A 27,419-nucleotide genomic window follows, 5' to 3' on the forward strand; every position below is an offset into this window, starting at 1 on the left:
GAAAGTCATTAGAAATTAAGTACCATGTAGCTTCATTGCCCATAGCAGACAAGTGAAAATCGGGTCAGGTATGGCACCTTGATATATCATTTTTGTTTTGATCTTGGCTTACAAGTCCGTCCTTTCTCCTTCCCTTGCAAAGGCACATACTTCTCATTGGAGCGCAAATCTGTAAGCATCCCCAGAGCAGCCTCTGAGGCAGTTTTCCTGCATTTCCCAGAAAGCAGCCTTAATTTTGCCAAGTCAGAAGAATCACTGATCCATCATCTTTGCTACATGTTATAAAGCATACTAAAGCAAAGTTCAAACATTCAGTGTTTTTCCTTGGAAAAGTGCTCTGCCACTTCAGTCTGCTCCATCTTTCCTTCCCTAAATAGGAGAACTTTTGCCCTTGGTTTCATGTCTCTGCTCCAGTCACAGGGCTGCTTGATGGTAGTAGAACATGCATTACATTCTGGGTTTTTTTCAATCCTAAATAATCCAGACAAACTCCCTGCTCTTATTAAAACACTGGTATGCATTTGGATTTTTCCTTGAACACCAGCAACTCAAACTCTTGCCCATCATTTCACTTCATTTTCAGGTGACCATTTTTAATGTAAGCCACAGCATTCTGTGTACTCAATTTCTGGAAGGAACAAGAATTTGTTTTTAGCTAGACGTTCATCTCTTCGCAGCACGGGTCAACAGCTTCATGCACAGACCACTACACCAGCATTTCAGACAATATTCTGCTAGCAAATTCCTTTACAGACATGCTACCAAATCACCTCAACTATTGCTGTGGCTAAATATGGGGTTCAGGTGAGAAGTGGGGAAAGCGATTTCCTTAGTTCACCATCAGTTTTGTTGTCTGAAGAGTTACTGAGATCATGGACACTGCCTTCCTTGTCCCTATTTTTCACATGTCTTTTGGCAGCTATATACAGCAAGACAGATTCCTTTATGTATGATAAATGCTACAATCACTGCCATCTCCTTAGGGAAGGCAAAGAGTGCTGATCACAGCTCAAATGGGTATATAGCTCATACTGAAAATACAACTTCCCTACTGCAAGGCAGACTGATCTTCTGCAGGCTAAACAGTCACAGATATAGAACACGTGTTTTGATTAACTGATTATGCTGCACTTGACACAAGAAAACCATTACTTTGAGTGGATTTGATCACTTTTATTGTCCTTTAAGGCAATAATTTTATTACCGTATTGCTTTTCTTTTAAAATCCAGCTTGGGAAAAGAAAATAAGATGCTTGTCTTAAGCAGGATGAAAATCCAGAGGAAGAAGGTCCGTTGTTAATTATCACCTGTTCCCCAGCCCTTCTAAAACAGAGTACTGAAGCAACTGGGGATTTTACCAAGCTGATAGGTACCTCCAAGCATGAGCTTACATAAGTGAGTGCCCAGAGGAACCTGCAAACTTACCTTACCTTAGATCATACTCTGACATACTTGCAAAAATTATCAGCTATTGACACTGCAGTCAATAATTCCCTATTCCACCTTGGGACCTTAAAGCATTAAAAAGCCTAAGTAATTATTCATAAGGTAGACATACTTTCTGTTCTACAGATAAGTAAAATAAGAGACAGTGCGTGGCAGAGAAAGAGATGCCATTTCTCTCGTAACTCCTACTTGCGTGTCTTAATCGTATACTTGTTCTCCTTCACTATTCATTTGCCTCCCTTTCTGCCCTCAAGAAGTCTGAGAAGCTTCTAAACTGTTTTATTCTTCAGGGCATTTTTTTCTTTTTCTCTCTTTTTTTTTTTTTTAATACAGCCTGTATGGTCCTAAGTGTTGCTGCAGACAAACATCCATAGAAAATTAAATTCAATAAACCAAAAAATCTTAGACACTTGCAGAACTGCTGGTAGCAGTAATAATTACTTATTGTAATAAGCAGAAGTGCAACATGCACTGTAGAACAGGCAGTCTTTGCTGTTGTAAAAGCTTTTACTGAAGTCTGTTCTATTTAGTTCTTACATCAGCTGGATAACAGATGATTTAAAATACAAATATTCTATATCATGTACTTCAAAACTAGGCACTGAATGCAAACAGTGCCATTATCTGCTTAACAAAGACCAATTATTCAATGAATAATCAAGCTACCGTGCAAGTTCTGAATGCCTATAATATGTTATTTGATAATATGGTGTCTTCTGACCTAGACAGAGCTGCCTACAGCATATAATTAAAGGTTTCAGATACATTATGTTCTTCTCCTGCCAAATGCTGTTCATTCAGTATGCTTTATATACCCAGTGAAACTAATAGAAAAACAGCCTATTTCAGCCTGAAGTGCTTTGTTAAACCATTTAAACAAAACCAGCGTACAGCCTCAAGATCAGATGTCCTTCCGGGGAAGGAAAGTACCACCACCACCTGTTTTTCCTCCGATACCAAATTCTCCATTTTATAATTCAATATTTTGAACACTGGCCTTCCCTTTTTCTATCTTCATTCTATGACAAAACACTCTGCATTGCTTTATGATAGCATCAAAATCAAGATAAGTATTTCATGACATTAGACATTACCTGGAGAGAAAGCTCCTGTCCCACACAACCAACAACAAAAAGTTACCGTGTTTTAAAGTGATTTTTAAAGCCTGTGAAATACGCAGGCACTAGGGCATGAAGTCCTCCCTCTCTTGATGAAATGAACTGTGAAAGCCTGTATTTCCCAGTCAATTTGTCCCATGCACCTTAATACTTATTTGAAGGCATGAAGCAGAAGAAAGCTCACTTCACGTGTTCACTCCGTCTATGAAATCTCTCCACCAAGGCAGTCTGTGAAAGTGCTAGTTAACAGTGTTTTTAGATGAGGATGTGGATCATTTCTCACGAGATGACATACTTACTTCATTTAACCCAGCAAATATCAGTCAGATATTAGCTGATGCCAGTCACCTAGTCACTCGGAGAACTGGCCACATTTCCACATGTGTCAAACAAATAACCAATTAGTCTTTGTTTGCTAGTTCACTGTATCCAGTGCTTTCGTATTCAGGCCTTGGCAGGCTACCAGCTACTTTGACTGCAGTCCCTTCCCCCCCAAAAAAGAAAGTCATCTCAGACTGAAAGAAGTTCTTCAAAAGCAACAAACCTATCTAATTTTCAGACTGAAACAGTGCATTCAGATTGGGTGCAACATCCAGCCACTAAAGGAAAAAGGACCAAGTTTCTTTCCGTAGCTCCCAAATTCTCAGAATAATACAAGGGAGTTGCTGACAAGCATTTTTAATCAAAAGAGAATGTAATTAAAAAAAAAAAAAAACACCACCCTTAAAAACACCCTTACAACTGGACAGTATGTAGCTCAATATTAAAAGGGTTGTAAGGACTCCCTGAGCTCCTATTCCTCTGGCTGTTGAGGGAATCCTTTGCCTGGCACTCCAGGCCTTCCCAGCATTTCAAAGAATACCTTCATTTACACATCAAAACTCCTCTACTTTCTGGCAGGATATGAAGCCTGGGTACCAGCCTAAAAGCAGCACTTCAGGATAACTGTTACAGTCTCTTGCTTAGCTAGAACCATGTTATTTTACCTGCACAATTACTTTTTCTACAGCAGAATAACAGATGCAAGAAAACAGTCAGTATCTTTAAACTAATGATCTTCAGCATGTTTGACTAAATCTAAACTTTTTCTAGTGTTAGTCTTGAGAGTCACTATGGTGACCTGATCCTGACTTCTAAGACCATATAGAAACTGCCTTAGCAGTTATTTCTGTCTCACAAGAAGCAGGCTACTGAAGAAATTCTTCATCATTTTCACATTAGAAAACAATAGCAGGGAGCCAAGTTTGGTGAAGATATCCATGAATCTGCGCATGTCACAGTTACATCCATCACAGCTTTATCCTTCAAACTCCTGAATATTTAAATAATATATTTCAAAAGACTTCAATACAAGTCATATAACACCATGCATCTAAAAAAACTTGACCACTACACACTAAGTAGGCTCTGAAGTTCTCTGATTTGGGGGCTCCTTTGGGGTTTTCAGTGCCTTTGCTTTTTTTTTCCCCCCCTCCTTTTGAATTGGAAAAAGATTCCACAGAGCACAAGTCTTTCAACATTTCACATAAGAATTAGCTCCATCCAAACTACTGCAAGATGCAGCTCAGCAGTGATTTAACAGACCCTACCATTCAGTTTCAGACAGCAGAGCTGGCTGTCCTCAGTGATACTACTACTACAGATATTCAGCTATAGATCACCAATAGATAGGCCACGGCTGTCATGAGACTGTAATAGAAGCCATTAAATATTTCCTTCTCCCAAAACCTACTCAGTATTCCCACTGTCAGCCTGGTTTCACAGCTGTGTACTGAGGGTTGCATTTCCATTTTAAAATACTTAGAAGATACACTAACGCACAGAGTATCTGTTCAAAAACAGTTCATTCACAGTAAGCCTCAAACCCAGGTTTTCTTGGAAAACTTACAATGAACTTCTTTCATGTTGCCTGTTTCAGTACAGGACAAAAAGCTTTCTAGAAAGCTATCTACAGTCTTTTAAATTGACTCTTGCAGGGAAAAAGGCAAAAAATCCCAATGCTGTGTTAAAAACTTGACTGCGCTTCTGTTCAAAACAGAATAAAAACTTCAAAGAATGCAGTGAACAAACTCTAACCACTTCCCTCCGCAAAGCCGAAACCATTCTTACCAGTCCACCAGCACTTTCATATCACAGTGGGGTCACTGCAGCACTGTCCTACATAATAAATATGCATATAACAATCAAAACCAAGGATCCCTGATCTAAACAGCAAGAGAGATTGTTTCAGATAAATTACTTGCTTCTGACTCTCCCACTTAACTTTCTGGTTTTATAACCACTTCTTCCAGTGAAAAAAACCACAGGATTTCCCATGTGGCTACATGAAAACCAAACTATTGACTGACAAAGCAGACAATATACAAAAATTAACTGTCATATGTATAAAATAAATTGAATTTAAAAATTACTTTTGGAGGTACTCTTATCTTCAGGTAAGAACTCAGAATATTACAGTATAAATATAGCCTGACTGTTTTTTCAGTGGTACTCCTTTAGATAACTAGAAGAAAGTTAGGTTATTATTATTTCAATGCTAGTAATGTGAAATCTGATGACAACAAAAATGTACCCATGCTCATGCTGCTGAAGGCAGTAAGACTTCTCTTTGCCAGTGTTGATCCTTGATACGTAGATAAACCGAAGTGTCTGGATACACCCAAAACGCACAAGACTTAAATTAACAAATATTCTTAGAAGTGTTGCACTTAATCATTTTAAAAAAGAAACTACTACTGAACAATGAATTTAGTATCTGCTATGCATTTGAAGAGACTATGTTACAAGCTTGTGCTAGGATGCAAAAACATCAACAGAATTTTTAATGACATATATACAGTATTACCCATATAAGCAACGTTTTCCTAAGCATCTATGACCATTTACAATGTTCTCATTAAAATGTATTTAGATTGCAAATCCTCTGGGACAGGACTTGTCTTTTGTCCATACTTTAACAGTCTACAATACAATGAGGGTCCCAGTCATTTTTGCTTTAAATACTAGAATAGCACAGGTATTCTTTTAATGTAGAAGATTGAAAATATTCAGAAAGTACTCTTTGTGTTCGCTCTCTGTGCTTAATTCCCATTTACAGTTCAGAATAAACACTTCAGCTGTCATTCTATTAACAGTTGTACCTACATAAGAAATTCAAGATGGGGCCAAATTTGCCTGCATAACGATCTCACAGTAAGTGGCAACCAGATGGACAGCACACTGCCATATGCTCCCCTTTGCTGAAAGGTGGAAAAGTGAGCAAATATGAATCAAAAAAAGGAAGGAGAGTGGAGAGACAAATATCTCTGCAGTATGCCATTAATTCATGCACACACCCTTTCCTACCAGAAGCATACACAAACTTCTCTGTTCCTTGTACCTTAGGATCTGAATTGCAGGGACGCAATGGCAATGATTACAGGGCAGCTAGGGAACAGCTCTTGTCTCCAGCATAATCCTTGCTAGGCAGGTACATATCTGTGCTACATCCAAGTGTTGTATTTTTAAGAGCCATTGTACAAGCATGAGGAAAAGAACCAGCATCACCACGGCCCTACTAAAGTGAAGGGAAGGGAACAAAGACATCACTCCATAGGGTCAGCCTCTCTGGAAGCTGACACTTTTTCCAATGCAGCACCAAGAGCTGAGAGGCTCAGAAGCTGTGCCCACTCTGGAGCCTCTGAATTTCTTTTTGCCCAGAGGTAAAATGTGTCAAAAACTTTTAAGTAAACCTTGATGCTACCTAAGTCTTGCATTGCTCTTTCAGTTGGAGCAGACAATCTGGCCATATTATAATGTCTCCAAGGAGTACCTGCCCTTTTGAGCTAGTCCTAAAAATAACACCTTTCAAAGTTAAACATATCTGTTTAATTACACTACTGCTCCCTGCTCAGAAAGTCGTTGTTCTTAACACCAAATGGAGGCGGGGGGGGAAGAGCATTCAGATTGCTGGATGTGACAGCTGGTAACAGAAGAAGAAAAACAGTAAATATGTGCAAGAAAAATCTTTGAGGTTGTTTTTTTGAGACACTTGTGCAAGTTAACGTGTGAACCTTGACCCATATCTCACTTTCCTGTTAAAAAGTTGTTTTCAAAGCTGTCTAATTTTATCATTCCAGATAAGAATGTAATTATTTACTAAACGTGACTTATAAAATCCAGGCAGTTATTATATACAAAGGAAAATTATGGACTGCTTGCTAGCTGAGACACATCACATGCCTCATGTTTACATCCTGGATGTTTGTTAACTTTAACTACTACAGACAGGAGCTCTTTAGTTCACTTTAAGAAGAGCTTTCTTCAAATTTGTGCTATCAGCTAAATCAACTGGTAGTCCAAATGGTGTACTTCTCTATAAGAAATTATTTGATAGACTTGAACAAAAGTATTTAAGGCATAATACTAAAATAATTCAACAGCAAAAGTCTCACCAACCTCAATAAAATTTGTATTTTGCTATTTTCACATATGAATTTTCATTTTCTATTAGTGGAAAAAGCTGGTAGGCACACTTAAATATCAGACACATAACACTTTCCACTACAAAGACTTTTGCAACTTTTTTGAGAAGCTCTGACACTTGCCTCATTTGCAGGCAGCCTTTGAAGTTCCCTGGAATAGCAGAGATGCTCTTTGTCTCATGGCAATCCATTCAAGTTAAACTGAACTGTTTTCCTATGCCTGCTTGCTTTTTTTGATCAAGTATTTGGTGGCCTCAAAAAAAAAAAAAAACAACAAAAAACCCCAGAACAACCAAACGGACATGAACTCCATGTACACAATGGCTGGGCAGCTTGCATCTCTGACACAACAGTGGCAGACAGCGTGCTGTGGAGCACTTACAGGTTGCTGAAGCAAAAAAGCAGAATGGCAGGACAGACAGCAGAAAGGAGGATGATATAGGTCAGACTTTACACATTGTTTCCCTAGACAAAGCACAGACCCCGAAGGTTCTTCTTCATTCACAAAGTAACAACCTTACCAAGTAAGGCAATTACCTGAATTAGAAATCGCTACTGAAAGCTCAAATCCCACTCAGGGATTTGTTAAGGTCAACAAGGGAAGTTTATACCTCGATATAATATTGTTTTAAAAAAAAAAAAAAGCTAACCCACAATACCAAGAGGTTCCATGTTAGAAACTAATTTGCAAGGAGGTTATTTGGGTTGAAAGTTAAGCTCTTGAAAATTAGGAAGCATCATATTTAAAACAGCATATGACTTAAGCTCCATTTGCATTAATCCTCTTTTTAACTGTTAAGATCACACACTATTTTTCCTGCAAATCATTGGCTCATTCAGTGAACAGGGTGGCTCACAATATAGAACTACATCTGCACAACCCCAAATCAGACATTTTCCAACTTACAGGTCTGACTTTGCAAGCAAAATATTTGAACATACATTTTTAAATGCAGTTTCATTTGTGTCTAATGCTATAGGTGCACATGGTGCTTTACACGATGCAAGGAAAGATACAGTAATTGCCACAGAAAAATCTTACAGTTGAAATATATAAAAGGAACACCGAACCCTAGACAAGATAAAATGAAAGTGAGACAGAGGGAGAACCTCTTTATGCTGAAAATATTATGATTTTGAATAAAGCAAGAAATAAGCCAACACTGCATTTTATAATGCTTAGTTAACAACAAAAGTGTCATTAGAAAACCTCCATTGCTACTCGAGTTTACAAGAAGATTGGTCTTTCATTTACTCATGCAAAACCAGCGATTTCAACAGGATTACATGAATGTAACAGAGCTCATTGTGACCTTATAACTAAATTAAGAATTAAACCCTAATACATCACTCTTGTCAAGCCAAATCCTAAGCCCAGCAAATAGGTGGACTGAAATATGACAGAGACACTGAAGTAAACCTTCCACTGTCTTTCACCCAGCTTCTGCCCCCACTGCACCATCTGAGAATTTGGTGGAAAAAAGCTTTCAATTCACCTTGGGCAGGACCCTCTAGAACCAAAGAATGTACAATGGTCAAGTTCCACCCCACAGTGATAACAAAGCAACATTTATTATTTTTCTCTCGAAGGTGGAATTTCACCAAGTATGCTCATGTCCACCTTACACTACAAAAATACCCTAAAAGTATTGACGGAGTTCGAAATTTTTTTCAGGTCAAAAAAATACAAACTCCCCACTTTCCAACACTGCAGATTCCAGACTTGCCCCTCGTATTATTAAACCTAACGAGTGTCTGGCAAACGAGTTTCAATAGCACACAGTATCAGGCTAGAACCAGCGAGGAGAGGAAAAGGAGGAATCAAATCACGGTCTTCCTCTCACATATCAACTAGCAATAAAGATTCTGCAAATAGCACTTAGCTGACACTTTTGATGATAACACACGAAGCAGAAAGGACTCCAGTTCACTCTCCTATGTCAATATTGGTTCTGCAGTGTTCATAAGGATAAAGTATTTTGCCTGTTAAGTAATCCCATTGTTCAGAAAGCAGATGAGTTGAGCACCACTATACCAACCTAACACCCCAGACGTTGCTCTTACACAATACGCAGACAGTTTTATACTATATAACACAATTGAGTTAACTGTTGTTCTATTGCCAGGTAATGCAACTAATTTAAATGAATACTGATGATATATTAAAGGCAAATTTTAGTCATATCAGGATCTCGTAGGGCAATGCAGCTTCTCCTCCTAATCTGAATGTAATCACATGTAATAACACCAAAACCATGCTCTTGATCATACTTGAGGTTTTGCTAGTTCTGTCCCTCTGTGCGAAAAGTAATTTGTGATGGAATATTACTGCAGTCAGAAACTGCAGCGTATAGACCATCGGAGTCGAAACAGCAAGCTACCAGGTAGCCAGGTTTCAGGGAGTCACCACTGAACTCAAGTTAGAGAAATAGCACAACAGTACCTGGGGCCAGGAGAGGGGAAGATTAATTAGCTGTATGCATCTTTTACAGGGCACCTTCAGAATTGTAATCATGCATACACCTAACTAACCTCCGGGAACAGACACAGTGATAGGGAAAACAGTTACACTGTGCATTATGTTCTGCATTTATGCTGTCAGTCACAATCTGAAAATACTTCAGCTGAACAGCAGGCTTGCACCAGTACTTGCACTGCAAGCATACACAGCTCACGTCTTAATTTTCTTACTGACCTTCTCATAAACTGGTTGGAGTTAAGATCTCATCTCACCTACTACTCCAGTTTTGAAGCTAGAATAGCTGATGCATACTCTTGCTACGTGTTCTCTTTGCCCACTGTTTTCTTTAGCATAGTTACTACCTGCTAACCACATCTAACTTTTTGTACAACTTACACCTCTCTTCACCCCACCTTGCACTAAACAGATGAAAGTCAATTTTGCAATCCAAAGTCCTGGTAGCATCAGGACAGAGCTCCAAAAACTCCACTTTGTTCAGAAACATACAGGAATGGGTACGAATAGGTACACATATGCATTGCTTCAGGAATGTGGGCTCTTTACTCATACAGTCACTTCACTGACTATAAGCATACTCTTCACAGTGTTTAGGAACCACGTCACGTTTGAAGCAGTACATATTTGCTTCTTATTCCGCATCCTCTGTAAATGAGGAGTATTCCTTCCCTTCTCTGCACCAAGTATACTGCCTCACAATACAGATATTGCTCACAAGTAACAGCTTTGCCCATACAAGATAATTGCTGCATAATGTTAATCACAATATCTTGTTGCAAAGCACTTATGTGCTACAATTGTACAGTCTACTTTAACAATGCTAACTTGCAACATCGTCACAGGAACTACCAGAAAACCGTTAAGTATCAACATCGCCTCACTCAATCCATGTTCAGGTAATGTTTTACAGCACATTAAAAACATACAGGCTGCTTACCCTTCTTCCTTTGCGCAAATTCCAGCAATAAGTCTTGCAAAAAAAATAGGAATCCTCATAATCTCATCGCAAAACAGCAATTTCTGATTCTGTGTGCCTGTAACGTGACAGGTGCCCTGTGTTCAGACAAATGAGGCTTCTCTGCTGATTGCATTCACAGCTGTAAATATCCCTACATCACTACTCATTTTACTCCTTTTATATATACAATCTTTTGCAGCTGTTACAATGGTGTCAAGTGCGCACTCTATTCAACATAGAGCTTGCAGGTTGGTTTGCTCTCAAACCCGCATGTAAGAACCAATAAATTCTACTGGAGACACATTTAGCAGATCCTTTTCCTAACTTCATCATACTAACAAACTTAGAAACCACGCATGTTCGTGCACTATTTTCCTTATATAAAGTTACTGTGACATACTACCCTGTTATAGCACGTGAATCCTCACAGTTTACAGATTTCACCTCTACAGATGTAACAAAAAAGGCCTATTGAGTTTATTAAATTTTTACAGAAAGCAAACAAAAAAAACCCTGGTTAAGAGCAGTCTACAGGGATTTAAACTTCAAAAAAGAAACTACTGTTCCTTTTCTTGTTATGGCAAGCAATGATGTTAGTCTAGGACAGAAGGTTTCCAAAAGGAGCTGCAGCATCTTATAGATTTAGAGCACTCTCAATGAAAAAATTGTTCAAGTGGCCGTATCACAGAGGCATTACACGTTAGGCGGGTTTTCACACAAGAAGAGAATAAAAGCGACTTTTACGCTAAGGCATTATTGGGGCTATTTGTATTCGGGAACCGCACACCAGAAGTTGGCAGCCCGCGCCCGTCCGGCGGCGCAGGGTCCGTAGGGGTCTGGCTGTGGGGGACGCCGCCGGGACGCGGGGGCGGGGGGCCGCGGGGGGGTGGGTGCCCGCCGGCTCCCGGAGCCCCCCCGCCCCGCGCAACCCCCCAGGCCCCCTGCCCTGAGGGAGCAACGCCGCACCGGCGCGCACCGCCGCGCCCGCGGGCCCCGCACCACAGGCGGACACGGCCCGAAGACCCCCCGCCGGCCCGCCCCGCTCCGCCCGCAGCCTGACTGACCCCGCGGGAGGGTGCCCCGGCCCCGCCGCCCCCCGCCGCAGGCCGGCCCGCGGCCGGGCAACCCCCCGACCCCGCCGCCGGGATAGTTGGCGGGAGGCGGCGCCCGCCGCCAAACTTTCTCTGCCGCGGAGGGGCTCCCCGCGCCCCGTCAGCCAGCGCGGCCCCGCCAGCGCGGCGCTGGGACCCCGCCGGGCCGCCCTGCCCGCCCGGGGGTGGCCCGCCGCGGCGGCAGGGCGTACGGCGGCCGCGGGAGGCGGAGGGGGGGGGGGTCCCGAGCGCCGCGCAGGGCCGCGCCGGGGCACGGCACATACCTGCTGCCCGCAGCGCCGGCACCGCGCAGCCCCGCTCCGCCAACGGTCCGGCGCGCGGCTCGCGCGAAACCGGCAGCGGCGAGGGGAGGGGGAGGGGGAATGCCGGCGCGCGAGCCCGCCCGCGCGCGCCCTCCCTTCCTCCCGGGTCGCCTAGGAAACCACGGGCCGTCGCTCAGGTCGGGGGGGGGGGGGGGGGAGGGAGGTGGTTTAAAGGGGGCGCGCGCGCGTGCTCGCCCCGCGTCACGTGGTCTTCGCCGACCCAATAGCGGCGGCGAACAGCGGGCTCTGTAGTACTACGGGCTGGGGAAGGTGAGGCGCGAGAGGGCGGGGCGGGGCGGGGCGGCGCCCCCCAGCCACCGCCCCCTCCCCCGGCAGGTCCCCTCGCGGCAGGAGCCGCCCGGTCGCGATCGGCGACCCCCGCGACAGGGCGGGCAGGTGGGAGCCCCGCTGTGAGGGGCCGCGGGGTGCGGGGGGCCCCGGTGTGAGGGGCCGCTCCAGCCCGGGGGCGGCGGGGGCTGGTTTCTGGTCGGGGCGGCCGCCCTGTGAGGCGCACCGGGGCTTTGACAACGTTATTCTTAAAGTTCTACCTGTTCTTTTTGTGTTTTGTTTTGCTTTTATAGACGCCAGGATTACATAACTGCATACGGAGGGAGCAGCTGCAAGATTACACGATGCAGATTAGAGATTACATTGATTCAGCAGATTGTCCTGTGCATGTCTGAGAAAGATTACACCAGCAGAGTTAAGAATACCCGTTTGCTGTGGTAAGCTGTGCTTTATGTAGAACAAATTAACTCAATACAAAATTAAATGCAAAAAAAAGGAAGTTAAAAAGAAAACCAAGGTTAAGAATATGCTTTAAATGGACAAAATTAAAAAAAAAAATTGAATTCAAGTTTTAACAGTTCTCTCCCATATCCCTGCTGTGGAATAGCTGGCATTGGCAGCAGTTATTACTGTCTGGATGATGTTTAGCTTAAAAAAATCAATATCAGTATTATGAAGACTAGTTACATTAGCTTCCTGATGGCTACCATGTAAAAGTAAATATCTAAATTCTTATGATATACATTTTTTAGTATCTCAAAACTATTTAAGTGATATTGGTCTATTTTATTAAATGTCTATGTACTAAATTGTCTGCCTGTATGCCAGTTTGTAATATGAATTTTTTGAGTTCTGATTTTTGGATCTGAGATTACTGACATTTGAGAGCTGACATTCTGACAGACAACTATATCTACCACTGAGATATGAATAAAAATTAATTGTGCAGTGAGAAGCTTTAAGTTGTATTACATTTCAGTTGATTTCCTAGACAGTTTAGGGATGAAACTTGGGAGCGAAAGTGCCATAGAAGAAATCAGTAAACACAGAATGAAAGAATAGTGTTGTGGGGTTTTTTTTCCAAGCTTAATAGTGGGTTTTTTTTAATGCAGGTGTCTTCTAAAATTTATTAATCCCCCCCACATAAACACACAGAAGCTCAAGACTGGAATCTCTATCTCAAAATTACAAATACGTAGTATGACTACAAGTAGATACATTTGACAGAAGCCTCAACTGAAATGTAGCTTTGCCAGCTTCTGTATGAATATTTCATACAGTAGAACTGGGGTTTCAGATGGGAATTTGCCGTTGGTTGCAAACTACTTATGAAATTTTAGGAATGGAAAGTTTTCCCTTACATTTACTGTAATGTCTCAAATTGTGATTTCAACGTCATGATAACAGTTTTACCAGCTGTTTTAGCATATAATTAATTCTAGGTGTACTTCCGTGGATAAAATAAAAATGTAAACCTAAAGTTTTTCTGCAGGCATTCCTGAGACAAGAGGACTCAGTGTGTGTTGTCATTTCAGAGAACTGTAACAGAAAGAATTTTGAACAACTGCATTCAAAAAATTCACCTGTCAATCACAAGCATGTTGAGACTTGTGAGCTATTTGGCATCTGCCTTCCCTTCTAGAGTTCCTTCACATTGTGGCTATCCCATCTTAAAAGAAACTTTCAGTGTGTAAATTTGACCCACACATCGTCCTCATACAAATTTGTTGTAATATCTCATCTTTAATTCTTCCTTATTGAGATCTCCATTTGTTCCAGGCAGTTTGATGGATTTTTTCTAACGCCTGATGATTTTCTGTGCTAAAATCAGTTCTGAGCTTCATATGGTAAGGGTATTAAAAGTTATCACCTAGATAAGAAAATAAACAGACTCCTTTTAACAAGACTTCAGGACAGTTCCTAGCTCTTGGAGAAAATAAAAGGTGTAGACTACTAACTGCTTGATAGATATCAAGGACACATCTCACAAGGAAATATATGTTTAATTAGCCTACTAAGCAGATAGTGCAATTCTTTAAATTTTTCCCCTTCATTGTTTTCACAACACAAATATTTGAGCTCAGTATTGGGGCAGAATGAGATTTTACCTCTTTTGGATTTTAAAAAAAGAATACATAATGCAGTAAAATCCCATTCTTGAAGACAGCTGTAAGGTGCAACTTAATCTAAATGAACAAACAATATATATTTGAAATGACTGAAATGATCTTCCTTAATTTGGGGGAGAGTTTATATAGAGATTAATTTTAAGAATGTTTGCATAGCAAAGAACCATAAAACAAAACCCAAATCATTTTTCAGTGCTTTCTTTTCATCTGCCTGTGCTCATTAAGACTTCCAGTTACCATCTTTTGGGGATACTGCATCTCATGGATGCTTAGAATAGTTAACGATTAAAAGTACACAAAAATAAGTGGCAATAAGGATTCTGTTTCAAGTATATGGGGAGTAAAGCACACAGGTTCATTTAAAGAAAAATCTAATGAGTTCAAAAGACTTGTTCCAGCCAGCTTCCAGTATGGCCAGATATTAGCACATATTTTTGCTAAAGAGCTGAACCCATTGCAGTTTTGTGTCCGAGTGCTCAATTTGCCCAGAAATCCAATAGCCATTCCGAAAAAAGGAAGAAACTGTATTCTTTCCCCAAGTGTTTTAGTGCCCAAGAAGCACGAGAGTGTATGAATTTTCTTGTGTGGCTCACTTTAATCTGTGGTTTCTCTGCTGCAGAATAGTAACCCAGTATTTCCATCACATTTGCAGCATTCAGTGTGACACACACATACACAGAGTTCATGCTTCATTCAGCAAAGTACTCGAACATGGTTTAACTTAGTGATTTAGGATATCGTTAACTCTAAACATGTGATTTAAATCCTTTCCTAAACTGAAGCCCTTGTTAATGGATTCATACTATGAAAATAAAGATGCCCAGGACTTTGAAGTAATTGAAGAGGCTGAAATAGTATCAGTATATATCAGTATACACAGGTGACCTAACTTTAATGTATAAACTGTAATCTTTCAAGCAATGTATTGTTATTATTAATATCAGTTTAGATCACAAAGATGTGGGAAAAAGGGTAGATTTGATCTGAAGTTTTTTCAGCAAGCTGGCAGAGAGCAAAATAGGCTATATTTTAAATTTCAGATTAAAGTACTCTAACTTGATACACAAAATAATCTTTCATGAACTCCCAAGATGCACACAAGATAAACATCTGAGCACTCGTAGAATTGGATTCTTAGTTTCTGTGAGCATAGACTACAGCTGTGTCTTCAAAGAAGACATCAAGTTTGGAAAGTGTTAGGTAGATGCACTAATGATCTCTTGTGATTCTAGTACTGGTTCAGCACACAGATAGATGTAAGCAAGTTAGAATCAAGTTTAGCTTCTGCTATAGAGTTTCATTTTCTTTACAATATATGAGCTTACTTTTCTAATGAGATAGAGAGTCCAACTTATTCTTTTTAGGACACAGATACATACTTCAACTTCTCTTCAGAGTGCAACAAACACCCAAGAGAAAAACATTTACATATAAATACACAACTATCTAATGGTTTACTTTTCAGTCTTTAGAAAAAAAAAAAGCCACAACTGTGAATGCTGTCAGCAACATCTCTTTTGAAAGTGATCTTTAGACCCAAATTATTATCAGAACTTAAAGAATAGAATTATGCATACACACATACATCCTCTTGGATTGTTTAGGAAGTATTTTCACCCCCTTCCTTCGCCACCCACTGTTTCCTTGAATATGTGGCAACAGAGTTTGAAAGTAAACAGTCAGTAGTCCCATAGCCTTCTTCAAACTGTCTTGTTCTCTGCAGCCAGCTTATAAACAGTTTGTAGTACATGTAATAATTAGTCATAGTCCAAACAGCTGATAAGGTACATAGCACATCCATTTAACACACTGATGCGGTAGAAAACTGTCAGCTTCCTCTAAGAAATTTTCTGCTGGGTCATTGGATTTAAGCATCTCCTGAAAAAGTTCAACTTATACCAGCAGCAGCACCAGAGGGATGGTGAGATGCATACTGACAATAATGAAGGGAAAAAAAAAAAAGGAGATGCGAGATCTCCTTTTTGCAGTAGCAAAATCAAGTTATTTTGTCTGTTCAAGGACCCATATCCTAATTAAATCTGGAAAAGGAGCTAGTCTGAAATTTAGGTTATATATCCTATTTATATTTTCTGTTATGAAAGCTATTGGATATTACACAATTTTGTGGCACATTCTGAGAAAAGGGAAAATAAATTTAAAAGGACTGCTTGCTCCAATAATATACAAATTTAAATCAGATTTTTGACTGCTGCATATTATATTTTCATGATGCAATTTATATATACTACATTATGTGAATGTTTTGAATTCAGCAATGAATTGTAGTACTGGTAACCCTAGAAAAATAATCAAGTGATTCTGGGAGCATAACGGGGTGTTACCCTATTCTATACTTGGCCTCTGTATGCATGTTTGTCTTTGTCGTAACCTCACCCACATTGCACTATGTGTAAATTTGAAGCCTTTTTAACAGCACATATAGAATCCAGATCTTGACTGCTAAAAATAACCATCTCCAGGATGATTTATTTCTTTTAAAAACAGGATTTTAGTTCTGAAGTGAATCACGTTGGTTTGTTTCTTTGTGCCACATGCTATGTTAATTGTACTTGGTTGTGTACACAAAGTAAGCAAAGTTGCGTATCTGTGAGACAGCGCAAGAGGACAGCCTTTGGGTGGGGACCTTGCTGTTACAGCCCAGTGTCACAGGGAACTGCCATTTCAGATTTTCTTGTATGGACAGGACACTTAAAGAGCTAGAGAAGCCATTTGAGGTCCCATGAAAAACAGAACTGTCTGCTTATACAGTAAGTGCAAATGCATTATACCTTTTGAAACGGGCCTCTACAGAAAGTTGCCTAAAAGCTGAAGTACAGGCAGTTATTTCTAGTAAAGTTGAGAATTTATTTTATTTGATCATTTAATGGGAAAAAATATTTCTTCCAATATAGGACAGTTTGCTTAAATATTTACTTTATGTATACTTTAAAGTATAATTAAGAAAAAAAGAGCAAGCATTAAAAAATAAGATCTATCATGTTGAACTGGTTCAGTAACCTATTTGGTACAGTAAACCTTGACTATACCTTACAAGAAAATAGAATATAGCAACATTAGATGTTTATAGAGTTGGCATGTCTACAGAATAAGTTTCTTTTTAGCAATGTCAAGTGAAGATTGGTTTCTGTCCAGGGAGAGAGTTTCTATTCCATATTTTAAAAATAATTGTACAAGTCTTGACCTTGCTGAATTCTGCTAAATTCATGGCCTATATTAGTAATTTCACCTGATATCCAGACATGAGAAACACTCAAGTGAAACATACACATTCTCTCTGAGAAATTACAAATTGTGAAGTTCTTGTTTGTGGAATGCAAGATTTCCACCACCAAGATCTTACCTGACTGAATAATTATCAGTCTGAGGACTGGTTCAATTTTATGCACTGACTTTCAAGGTACAAATGTCAATTTAATTTGCTAGCCAGAAACAATAATTTAGATTGCCTAAAAGCATCAGGTCTGAATTCTGAATACAATTCAGAATAAAGTATGGCAGTTTGAAAAAAGTATTGTTTAAACGTGCTTTAGTGTGAATTTGGTTTTACTCTGTAGTACTGCCTTAGGAGTTCACTGAACTTGACAGTAGACTCGAATGTTTGCCATTAACTGTCAATTAATGGAAATGATGTATAATATAATAGTATATTACTGTCAAAGTACAACAAATGTCTTAGCAGCAACACTGAAAGATGCATTCCAATAGCTATTTCTTCAGGGAAAAAAGTCACTGGGATTAAAAATGACGAATTTAAATTTATATATTTGTCTTTAGGTGCCGTTTTAGAAGAATAGCCTCTGACCAAGAATAAAAATTGTTGTTGGAATAATATGCGAACAGGTAATTTCTTCCAAGTCTTTTCTTGGATGTGTATCCAGATATAATTAGAATTCATTAAAATTGCATTGATTTTGACAGCTGCCATTGGGATTGTCACAACTGCTCCATAGGGCTGTCTTCACTTACTAGTCAGCAAACTAGAGTTCACCAGTCAGTGGTACAAATTCTCTGGAGATTTTTGCTTTGATCAGTCCTAATATTTCATAGTTCGTGATTGATTAGCATACAGCCCAAACTTGCTTATAAGTAAGGAAGCCCCTTTATCTTCTGTCAACACTTCCCACTCCCCCTTCCCTTTTTCCTTTTAGCAGACCTTAGGATTAGACAGTCTGTAGTATTTTAGCCTCTGGACTAAGCAAGACAGCTAAGTCAACATGTGGATTATCAAGGCTGGCTTGGTTCTTTGGGGGTTAAGGTGGTGTTGAGCTTGTATTTGTTTTTCTTTTTAATAGATGGGACAGTCAGGTTACAAAAGTTTAAATGCAAACAGACAGGATAGTTTAGGGACAGGTTTTCATGCATGTCCTCAAAAAGAATATTTGAGAATCAGTGTGTTTAGAGGCTGCTATTACCTCTGCCAGTTTTAAGTATTTACAGTCTAACATTAGAAAGAACAATCTTGTTTCATTCCTCTTCACTTCTCCTCCCACGAAAACCCAACTTTTTTTTTTTTAAAAGTAACTTTTGTGTCCTCTTTATTTAATCTCTCACATAAAAGAATATATCAAAATACACACACATATATATGTTATGTAGAACATATGTAGATAGAGTTTCTACAGTTGTATTAATTGAAAAGCTAAATCTTTTGTATTTTTTTTAATTGCCCATCGTGACTTGACTTGTTAAACTTTTCTATCTTGATTATGGTAGTCTGAATGTAGTATACATTTGACTTTCAAAGTATACAATTTGCATTTTTAGATTAATACAATGTATTGACTTACCTCATGAAAAATCATGACACATTCACTGATGCTAATGTAATTGGGTTTTGGCTTGTATTGAACCCCTTCTGATTCTCCAGTATAGTCTTTTGCATCATTGACTATAAATTTAAAGGGATAAACTGTTACTTTCATATTTTCCTGTCTATAAATACAGAGCTGTAGCTTTCAAATTTGATCGAAACTACTGCATTTCAGCAAAGCGGGTATGGAATACAATAATATATATTTTTGTATTGTAGCAAAACCCACTACTAAGTAATTAATTTTTTTAAGCGTTAGAGCATCCGGAATTTTCTTTTATACTGTTTTATAATTCTTTTATCTAATTTATACTGTATTACTCTGGTACTCTCAATAAATAGTAGCAAAGTATTAATACACAAAATAGAATTAATGAAAAGCACAATTGGATGGAAAATGGGGCATCTGATCTACATGGACATAGAGGTTTCTTCAGATATCTCACTACTGGTAAAATTAAGGTTACCATTTTTCCCTTAGCACTGGAAAGAAGTCTAGCTCTAGAAAGAAATAGCCTATAGAGAAATTGTCTGTAATTACAATCAAAAAGTTTTCAAAGGCTTCCTAGGCATTTTTTGTTCTCTCTCTTCACCTCTCTCACTTTTCCCTAATAGGCCTAAGACAGAGTGCCTGAAGTATTTTGCCAGAACAGAAGTGTCTCGTTGGACTGCAGAGCTGGTCCTTAATACACAGATCACACTATAACAGTGAGAGAATTGTTCTCCCAAATGTTCTGAGACCTGAATGACTTGAGGCATTTAGTTTTCTTCAGTGCTCTACCACTATACCAGTGTAAGACAGGCCTATTTCTGCCTAAAGATGAAGAAAAGAAATAGAATCATGAGGCAGGATTTTAAGGAGGCTCACAAGTTCTCATTAATTCTCATGAGAATTTATTTGAAGGCTTTCCACAAGCTGTCTAAAGGGATTTTTCTGTGGGGCCTACCTTCTATCATCTCGCTTTTCTATCTAGTAGAATTTCAACAACACTTAACTCCTTCAGATGATTAATAGAGTTGAGAGCAGGTCAAAGTTGAGAGTTTTGCTTTTTCTCTCTTGATTTTTACAATTGTATAGATATCCTGATACACTCTTCAAGTATTCAATATCCTCTCTTCATTTAAGGAAGGATGTAACCTTCAATTTAATTACACTGTCACAGAAGTTCCACTGTTATGTTTGAATAGACTGAAATCAAATAATTTATAGTTCTTGTTTAAAAATCTGCTTGTTTTTTTCTGTTGCCATTTTATTGCTATTGCAATTATTGTTACCCATGCAAAATAATTTAAAAAGTCTTAATAGTGAACTTGCAGTAAGTGAATTGCCAGTAGACAAGCACGGAAAGCTTCAGAGTTAAAATAAATTTCCATTTAACTTCTAACAAGGTAGGGCAGAACACACATTTCCGTGATGCCGCATCCTGAGCCAGTGCAACAAGATCAAACATGAGCAATCTTTGCAGCCTTACCTCCTCCCTCCTCCAGCTCCCTAATTTGTCTGCACACATGCAAAAAGGTCCAGTTACCATTTGGATGCTAGCGCTTTGATAACGTGAACATGAAACTGAATTCCTGTTGAGCTCTGTGGTATAACTGCCTTTGTCTTAAAATAATACAAGGACTTTACTCACACTCCTATGTCAATATGCCATCACAGAAGAAGAAGAATGTATGAATAGATGGGAGAGTGGAGTTAGTAAAGATGGTCTAGAGGATAGCAGGATGCATGATGTTTTTGTTGTACAGGGTTAGAAGTGGCTAACCTTTTCTGCTACTCTTTGAAAAGTCAGGTTTATTTTATACACAACGCTGTAGAAGCTCCCTCTAGGGTAGAATGGTCACACTTCCTGACTTTTTTCTGCAGGAATAAAGGGGAACCCTAACTCTTTTTCCTGAAGGACAAAGAAGAAAATTAAAATCTTGGTTCCTCTTAAACAACACTATATTTTGTGTAGAACATATCTTCTGTACATAAATAGTGAGACAGCAGAATTCTTATTTACAGAACTTCTGGGAAAAATAACAGCAAAAACAACACCTAAAGTGTGAGGTAACACATGATTCTCACGCTTGCGATGGCACAAGACTGCTCTATTTTCCTTTTAATTGAGATATTATGGTTTCATAAGATTGAAGAAATACATAAAAATATATATGCATATATATAAAATGAGTTACTGATGCATTAAATCTATCAAATATATGCAGTCCAAATTTAGACTGCTTTCAAAAAGAGGGAAATGGTGCAGTTAGATATTCTATTTAAGCATAAAATGGACAACCTGCTGCTACAAGTGCCAACAGTAGTCTCCTGTATTTGGGGTTTTATTAGAATGCCTAATTGTGTTTAAAACACTAACGATTCATATAAGAAGCCTATTGAGTTAGAAAGAAGCCTTTTTGAGATCTGTGGAAATTACATTGTGACAGGCAGTCTTCTGCATAAGCGACACTTCATAGGGTAGCTCCTCCATCGTTGTTAAAAATTGGGGTGGGAAAACCTGTTGGTGTCCAACTGCGCTGTGATTCAGCTCTTAATACAGCTTGAAGCAGTCTCAGAATGTCCTGGTCTGCACCTGAGACTATTCTGTTTATCTGTACTGACTCCGATGCTCTCAGTGAAGCTAGTTAAGCTAAAGATAGTTTGTGCCACTGGAACAGGACAAACCAGGCTTCATATAGGTCATTATGTGAATCACTGTACTCGATACGGTTTGTGGTCATGAAAGGCAAATAAAGTAACGGAGAATTCAAAAGTTCCTCTCACTGCAAGAGAAATTTTGCATTTATTCATATAATTTAGGTGCTTTACATCTGATATGGTGATAAATTTGTGATCTTTTTACATATTGTTACATGAAACAATTCTGCAAGATAGATAGTGCTATATGTTGCTGGCCTGGAAGGCAAGACTGATACCTTATTCATTCATAAGCTGTTTTTGTTTGTGTGTGGTGGTTTGTTTTGGTGGGGTTTTTTTGTTTATTTGGTTGGTTGTTTTGTTTTGTTTTTAAGGAAGCCACCCCCATTCCCCAAAAATATAATTAAGATCTCCTTTTATTGATAAAAATACAGAAGTATCTACTTTTCTCTGTGTTTGTTTTGGTCTTATTTTTAAGATCATGAAGAACTCTGTGGCACCAGTTACGGATCTTTTTGTCTAAATGGAGGGATTTGTTATATGATTCCTACTGTATCCAGTCCATTCTGCAGGTCAGTGAAACTAAAGTTTGTGTGTTTAAGTATTGGACAGTAGCTGTCTAAAGACTATTGCTCCAGTTTGCTTCTTTAAGAAATTACTGTTAAAACATTGTATAAAAGAAAATACCTATTTCCTATGGCTGTTCCAAATTCAGTAATTCATGCTTAGATTACTTATTTAGCTTGCATAGACACGACAATATGAGAAAAATAAACGTGTATACTTGGTGTATACTTGTTTGACAGGTGCAACAGTACTCAGTTACATATGCATTCAGGATGATATCTATATTTAGAGCCATATTTCCTCCCCTCATGACAATACAGAAAGGAACAAAATACCCTTTGCCTCATGGAGTATAAACTGTAGGAAAGGCATTCCGAAAGGCAAAGAACGTTCCCAGTTCTCCTTCCAGATGAATCATATTGCAAAAATTCTTATAACATAAAATGGCCTGACCTGAACAAAACGAGGAGGCGCAAGAAGGAATATAATCTTTTAAGTGGAAAAAAGAACACAATTCAAGACTTGCTATGTTATCTGAATCTCACTAAAATACTCAAAGGGCAGCTTTACAGTGACAGCCAAAAACCACTTGATAAAGAAACATCAAGGGAGCAAATACAGATACTTCTGACAGCATTCGTTTATGGGACCATTCTTCTTTTTGAAGTCCATGTAGTACACTGGAAAAGAAGCAATTCCTATTTTTGCACATGGATACATTTCCTGCATAAATACAGCCCTATCCTTTTATTTTGTCATTTACCAAGACATAAGAAGATGACAAATTAAATTCTAATTTTTCATGGTTCTGCATTTACTAATTCTGAGTTATTGTTCATCAAAATAAATTACAGTTAATTTAATGGGTTTACTTAAAATAATAACAGGCATTCAGACACCAATTACATACACTTAAGGATATTACCTTTTTTTCTTTGGTGGCAACTTCTGCTCCCTCTTCAATCTTGAGCTATAACTAATGATAACTCGATGAAACAGTTGAAGAAGGAAACAAAATCTGTTCTAAGATGCCCAATTAAAGTATTTCTTTCTTTTGTTTGGGACAGTTCAATTTAAACATTTAAATGCAAGCATGTGAACTCATCTAGTAGATGAGGACAGAGGAGGAAATTTTGTGGTAAATGCTCATTGGAAAATATACACAGCATATCACTGTCATTAAGCATATTGTCCAATGTCATACAATGAGTCAGATCCAGAAGCGAGGATAGAGCTCGGAAGCGCTGTATGATGATGATTTATTCTACCTGCTAAACCTTGCAAGCTTATGCGATGTAAAATGAATACTACACACACAAAAAGTAAAACGTTGAAATATGCATGTGTTTTTTCTAGAAGAAATCCCATATTATTGATATTAAAATACTTAAATAAAACAAGAATGGTTAGACTAAACAGCATCAGTTACGCAATTTCAAAGCACTCTCTCAACTACTGCTAGACTGTGTAATGAGGAAGGTGTATTTGATGCAATAACTGTAAATATGAAGTAACAAATACTCGGAACAATTCATTCTTCAGGAGCACAAGCTAGTCAGCGTAGATAATTTCCACTTTTAAAAGGGCTTCAAATGAAGTAATTTGTAATTCAGGTACTAGAGGAGTTTATAATCCGCTGAAGCAGAAAAGTAATGTCTTAAGAGCATTTCTGTTATACTCAGGCAATCTTATTGCATTTAAATTATCAAGTATTTTTATTCTGTATCTGGTGGTTGATGATGAAGTTATATGGGTTTAAATAGAAGCATTCTATTTAAGCATGTCCTCATTCTAAGCATGTTCCTTAATCAGTCAGAGAAGGCTAATTATAGATGAGAAAGGTTTTGTTTACACACAGATATCTTAGTAATCAGCAGTGATGTGAATAGAAACAACAGAAAAAATGCATCACTATTCAGCAGAATTCAGAAAAATATTTGGTGCTTTGGAACTTCAAGACTGGCATCATCACAGAGTTGCACAAACTTTCGTTGATGCAGGTTTCTGCCAAGTCCCCCCTAAAGCTCCCAAGTGTTCTCAAACGATCATCTCCCACCAACAGAAAAATTGAATCAGTTTTAGAATCAAAGGCTGAATGATCGTTAGTACAGCATTGATTAAAAGGGGGAAATGGAGCAAGAACAGACTAACAAATTGTAAAAATACCTTAAAACACATTTGCCTTGACATGCCACTTATTTACACAAATGTGTTGTGCTAAACATAGTTAGTCCAGCTTACCTGATGCAACATCATTGGAAGTAATTGCACAATGTAACCAGGAAAGTTGCATCATTCTTTAGAAATATGTATTTTGTAGCATGCTAACAAATTAAGAGCCACTGTCTACTTTTGGAATTTCACTTATTTTTACCATTCAGAAATGGATATATATACAAGGTAGAGATGTAATAGAAACAAAACATTAGTTGACCCCGCTCCCCTGTGCAACATTAGCAGATTTTAAATACAGCTGATGTGTGTTAAAACATAAAGTTGCTCAGCTGGCATCTTCCCTCATTCCTTTCCTAACAATGAGTTAATGTTCTCAGCAGCAAAAGGCACACCTGTCACCATAAACAAGATGAGCTTCAAACCCAGGAACGCTCAAATGTACTAAATAAACATGCAGTAGAATGGAGAAGGATGGAAAAGCGGCTGCCTCAGGTGTATCATAAAACATGAGGCTGAAAGCTGTTTGCCTCAGCACCTGATGTGCAGCTGTCCCATAATCATTAATTAATGCAGTGCAGAATTAAGTTAAGATTTTGTTGTCTGAGGGGAAGCTCTGGTATTTCCAGTTTGTCTTACACATGGCAGATTTCTGAGAGCCTTCTTTCTGTATTGCAGACAAAATACAGATGGTATAAGACCACACAAACACAGCTCCTCTGCTGCTGAGGAGAGTGCACACAGAAATTAATAGCGAATGCTCTCCTTTTGAGGAAGGGATCGTATTTTGCAGAGGGCAGCGCATCCAGGCTAAGTACTGCAAGGGACAGAGGCAGACCTTAGAAAACTCCTCCCTGAAATTCTTGTGTATGGTTAAAGGATATCTCCACTTTCCCCTTCCTTTACTTCTACCCTAATCCAATCTCTCCTCCACCTTTCCTATACTAATCTAATAAATCCTGTGCAAATTCCTTCTGTTACTTTCTATATACCCCATCCTTGTCTGGCTCTTTCTCTGAGATGGGTCTGTCATTCCCTTTTTCAAATGTCTCCACAAGCGATATACTTGCTGTGCCATAAGCCTTCAGAATATACACACTGCAAGTTGCCAGTGAAGGGCTTCCCACTCATCTAGGCTTTTCTTCTTTCTCTGCCTCCAAAACTATACTTTCACATACCCCAGGCTCTTCTGAAAACACAGTGTCCAATTAGTATTTTTCCAATTCTGCTTTTAACTTGAAAAGTAGGAATAAAAGTTAGAATACACACCAAAAGTATAGCAAAAAAAAGTCAATAATTAAGATTTATTTTTAATCAGACTTAAAATATAAAATGCAACATTATCTTATGTGTTTGAAAAGTATTAGTGATCAGAATTTATATCATTGCCAGATATGGTAAAGCTTGCCATATAAACACATAGATAAGGGAGTTCTAGGGGAAAATAACCCATTCTTTCAACCTCTCTTCAGTAGTAGCAAGAGTTTTATTTTACTCTCTATGTATATGAATACAGCTTCAGAGTAAGTTTTGAAACTCCTCTGAACGCAAAACTTTTTAAAAAGCCGCTTTAGGCTTCTAATTAACTTTGCCTTGTTTATTCACTTTGGCTTTAAATTCTTTTTCATGCTTATTAGATGCCCTTATAGGGTATGGATTAGGACAACTTTTAGGAGCCTGCTACAGACTAAAGATTATGGTGATTTTGAAGCTGTCAGCCATGTAATCTGAATTGCATTGACAAGCAGATAATTTTTCAGCTGTTTTTTTCTGCTTAGAGCTTTGTATTTAACACGCAAGTAATTTTTATACCAAGAAGCATCCAGGTTTTTCCTGACTAAAGGAAAACTAAAGTCAAGACTCTTCTAATATAATACCAAGCAATGGGAGTCTGTGTGCATATTTGACTCAAATCCTACTTCCATTTTTAAAGTCTGTCAGATACTTGCTTATGACACCCACCTTAGAGTCTGGAAGAAAAAGAAACCTTACCTTCTTCCCTAAATCAGACAGGCAGTAGATCACTTGCACTGTCTCATGAACTGCATCTGCAAACCAGACAGCAGTAATGCTTTGTGTTATTGGAGGGCCGTTATGCTTATATTTTAGTTACTGGTCAGATTGTAAAGGATCAATATAATTGCAGACCCACTGGTCATCTCCTGACATCTTATCCAGTGCAGTCTATTTCCTTGTATTGATGCTGATATGGGTAGTTTTGATTACTATCCTAGGTTGAAAGATTCTGTGTTTCTTTATTATGTTAGTGTTTTGTCTCCAGCACAGCTCCTATATTAAGTTTGTATACAACAGTTAAGGCTGGCTCATCTCATCTGACAAGAGGTGTGGGCGAGTGTGCATGCATGTGCAGGCATCTAGGAAAGCAGAAATCTGGATGCTCCCTGAAAATGGGAGTTTCTAGTCTCGCAGCTTTTTCTCAAACATTTGAAGGCTGTTGTCTTTCAACTCTGATTGAATTGGAAATTCTAATTTCTTAGAGGAGGAAAGATCTTTTTTCCATTTTAAAAATCAACTACATAGTAGGAGCATTTAAAGCCAACAGACGGCATGTGCTGAAACAGCAGGCTAACAGCATGCAGATGATATTGTGCAACAGCAACACCTGGCCTAGTGACCACAAGACTTAATTAGTGTAACTCCCTCTTACTATAGCCTAGAAGCAGGCTGCTCTGTCTTTTGCACTCATTCATTCAAGTGCAGAAGCACAGGTGCCTGCCATATTAATAATTGCAAGTGTGTCATGTTTACCTTGTGCTCTACTTTTAGGCATCCATTACAAGCAAGATACACTATGAGTTGCTACTGACTTTTAAGGCCGTGTATAGTAAGACTGACTACCTCTAAGAGACGCTATATAGATACCATCAGTCTGGATTACGTTCATAGCCC

The 27,419-nt window shown here is 38.8% G+C and overlaps 1 protein-coding gene across 8 annotated transcripts in view; it reads left to right on the forward strand.

The window, feature by feature from the left end:
• The window catches only part of NRG4 (neuregulin 4), a 56,778-nt gene that overhangs the window by 13,795 nt on the left and 15,564 nt on the right, over positions 1-27,419 (forward strand). For 6 of the 8 annotated variants that reach the window (XR_015701668.1, XR_015701670.1, XR_015701669.1 and 3 more), the window contains exons 2-4: positions 12,460-12,603; positions 18,091-18,156; positions 22,249-22,342. Coding sequence is in view for 4 of the 8 variants with exons in the window: in XM_087745357.1 (XP_087601483.1) it covers positions 18,147-18,156; positions 22,249-22,342 (104 nt within the window). In the remaining 4 variants the exon portion in view is untranslated. Of the gene's footprint in view, positions 1-12,172; positions 12,275-12,459; positions 12,604-13,945; positions 14,014-18,090; positions 18,157-22,248; positions 22,343-27,419 lie in introns of those variants that run through there. The other 2 variants (XM_087745359.1, XM_087745358.1) reach the window with 2 other exon arrangements.

Source organism: Nipponia nippon, unplaced genomic scaffold, assembly GCF_047370975.1.
Source record: "Nipponia nippon isolate SJK-2023a ecotype South Korea unplaced genomic scaffold, ASM4737097v1 scaffold_9, whole genome shotgun sequence".
Taxonomy (NCBI): Eukaryota; Metazoa; Chordata; class Aves; order Pelecaniformes; family Threskiornithidae; genus Nipponia; species Nipponia nippon.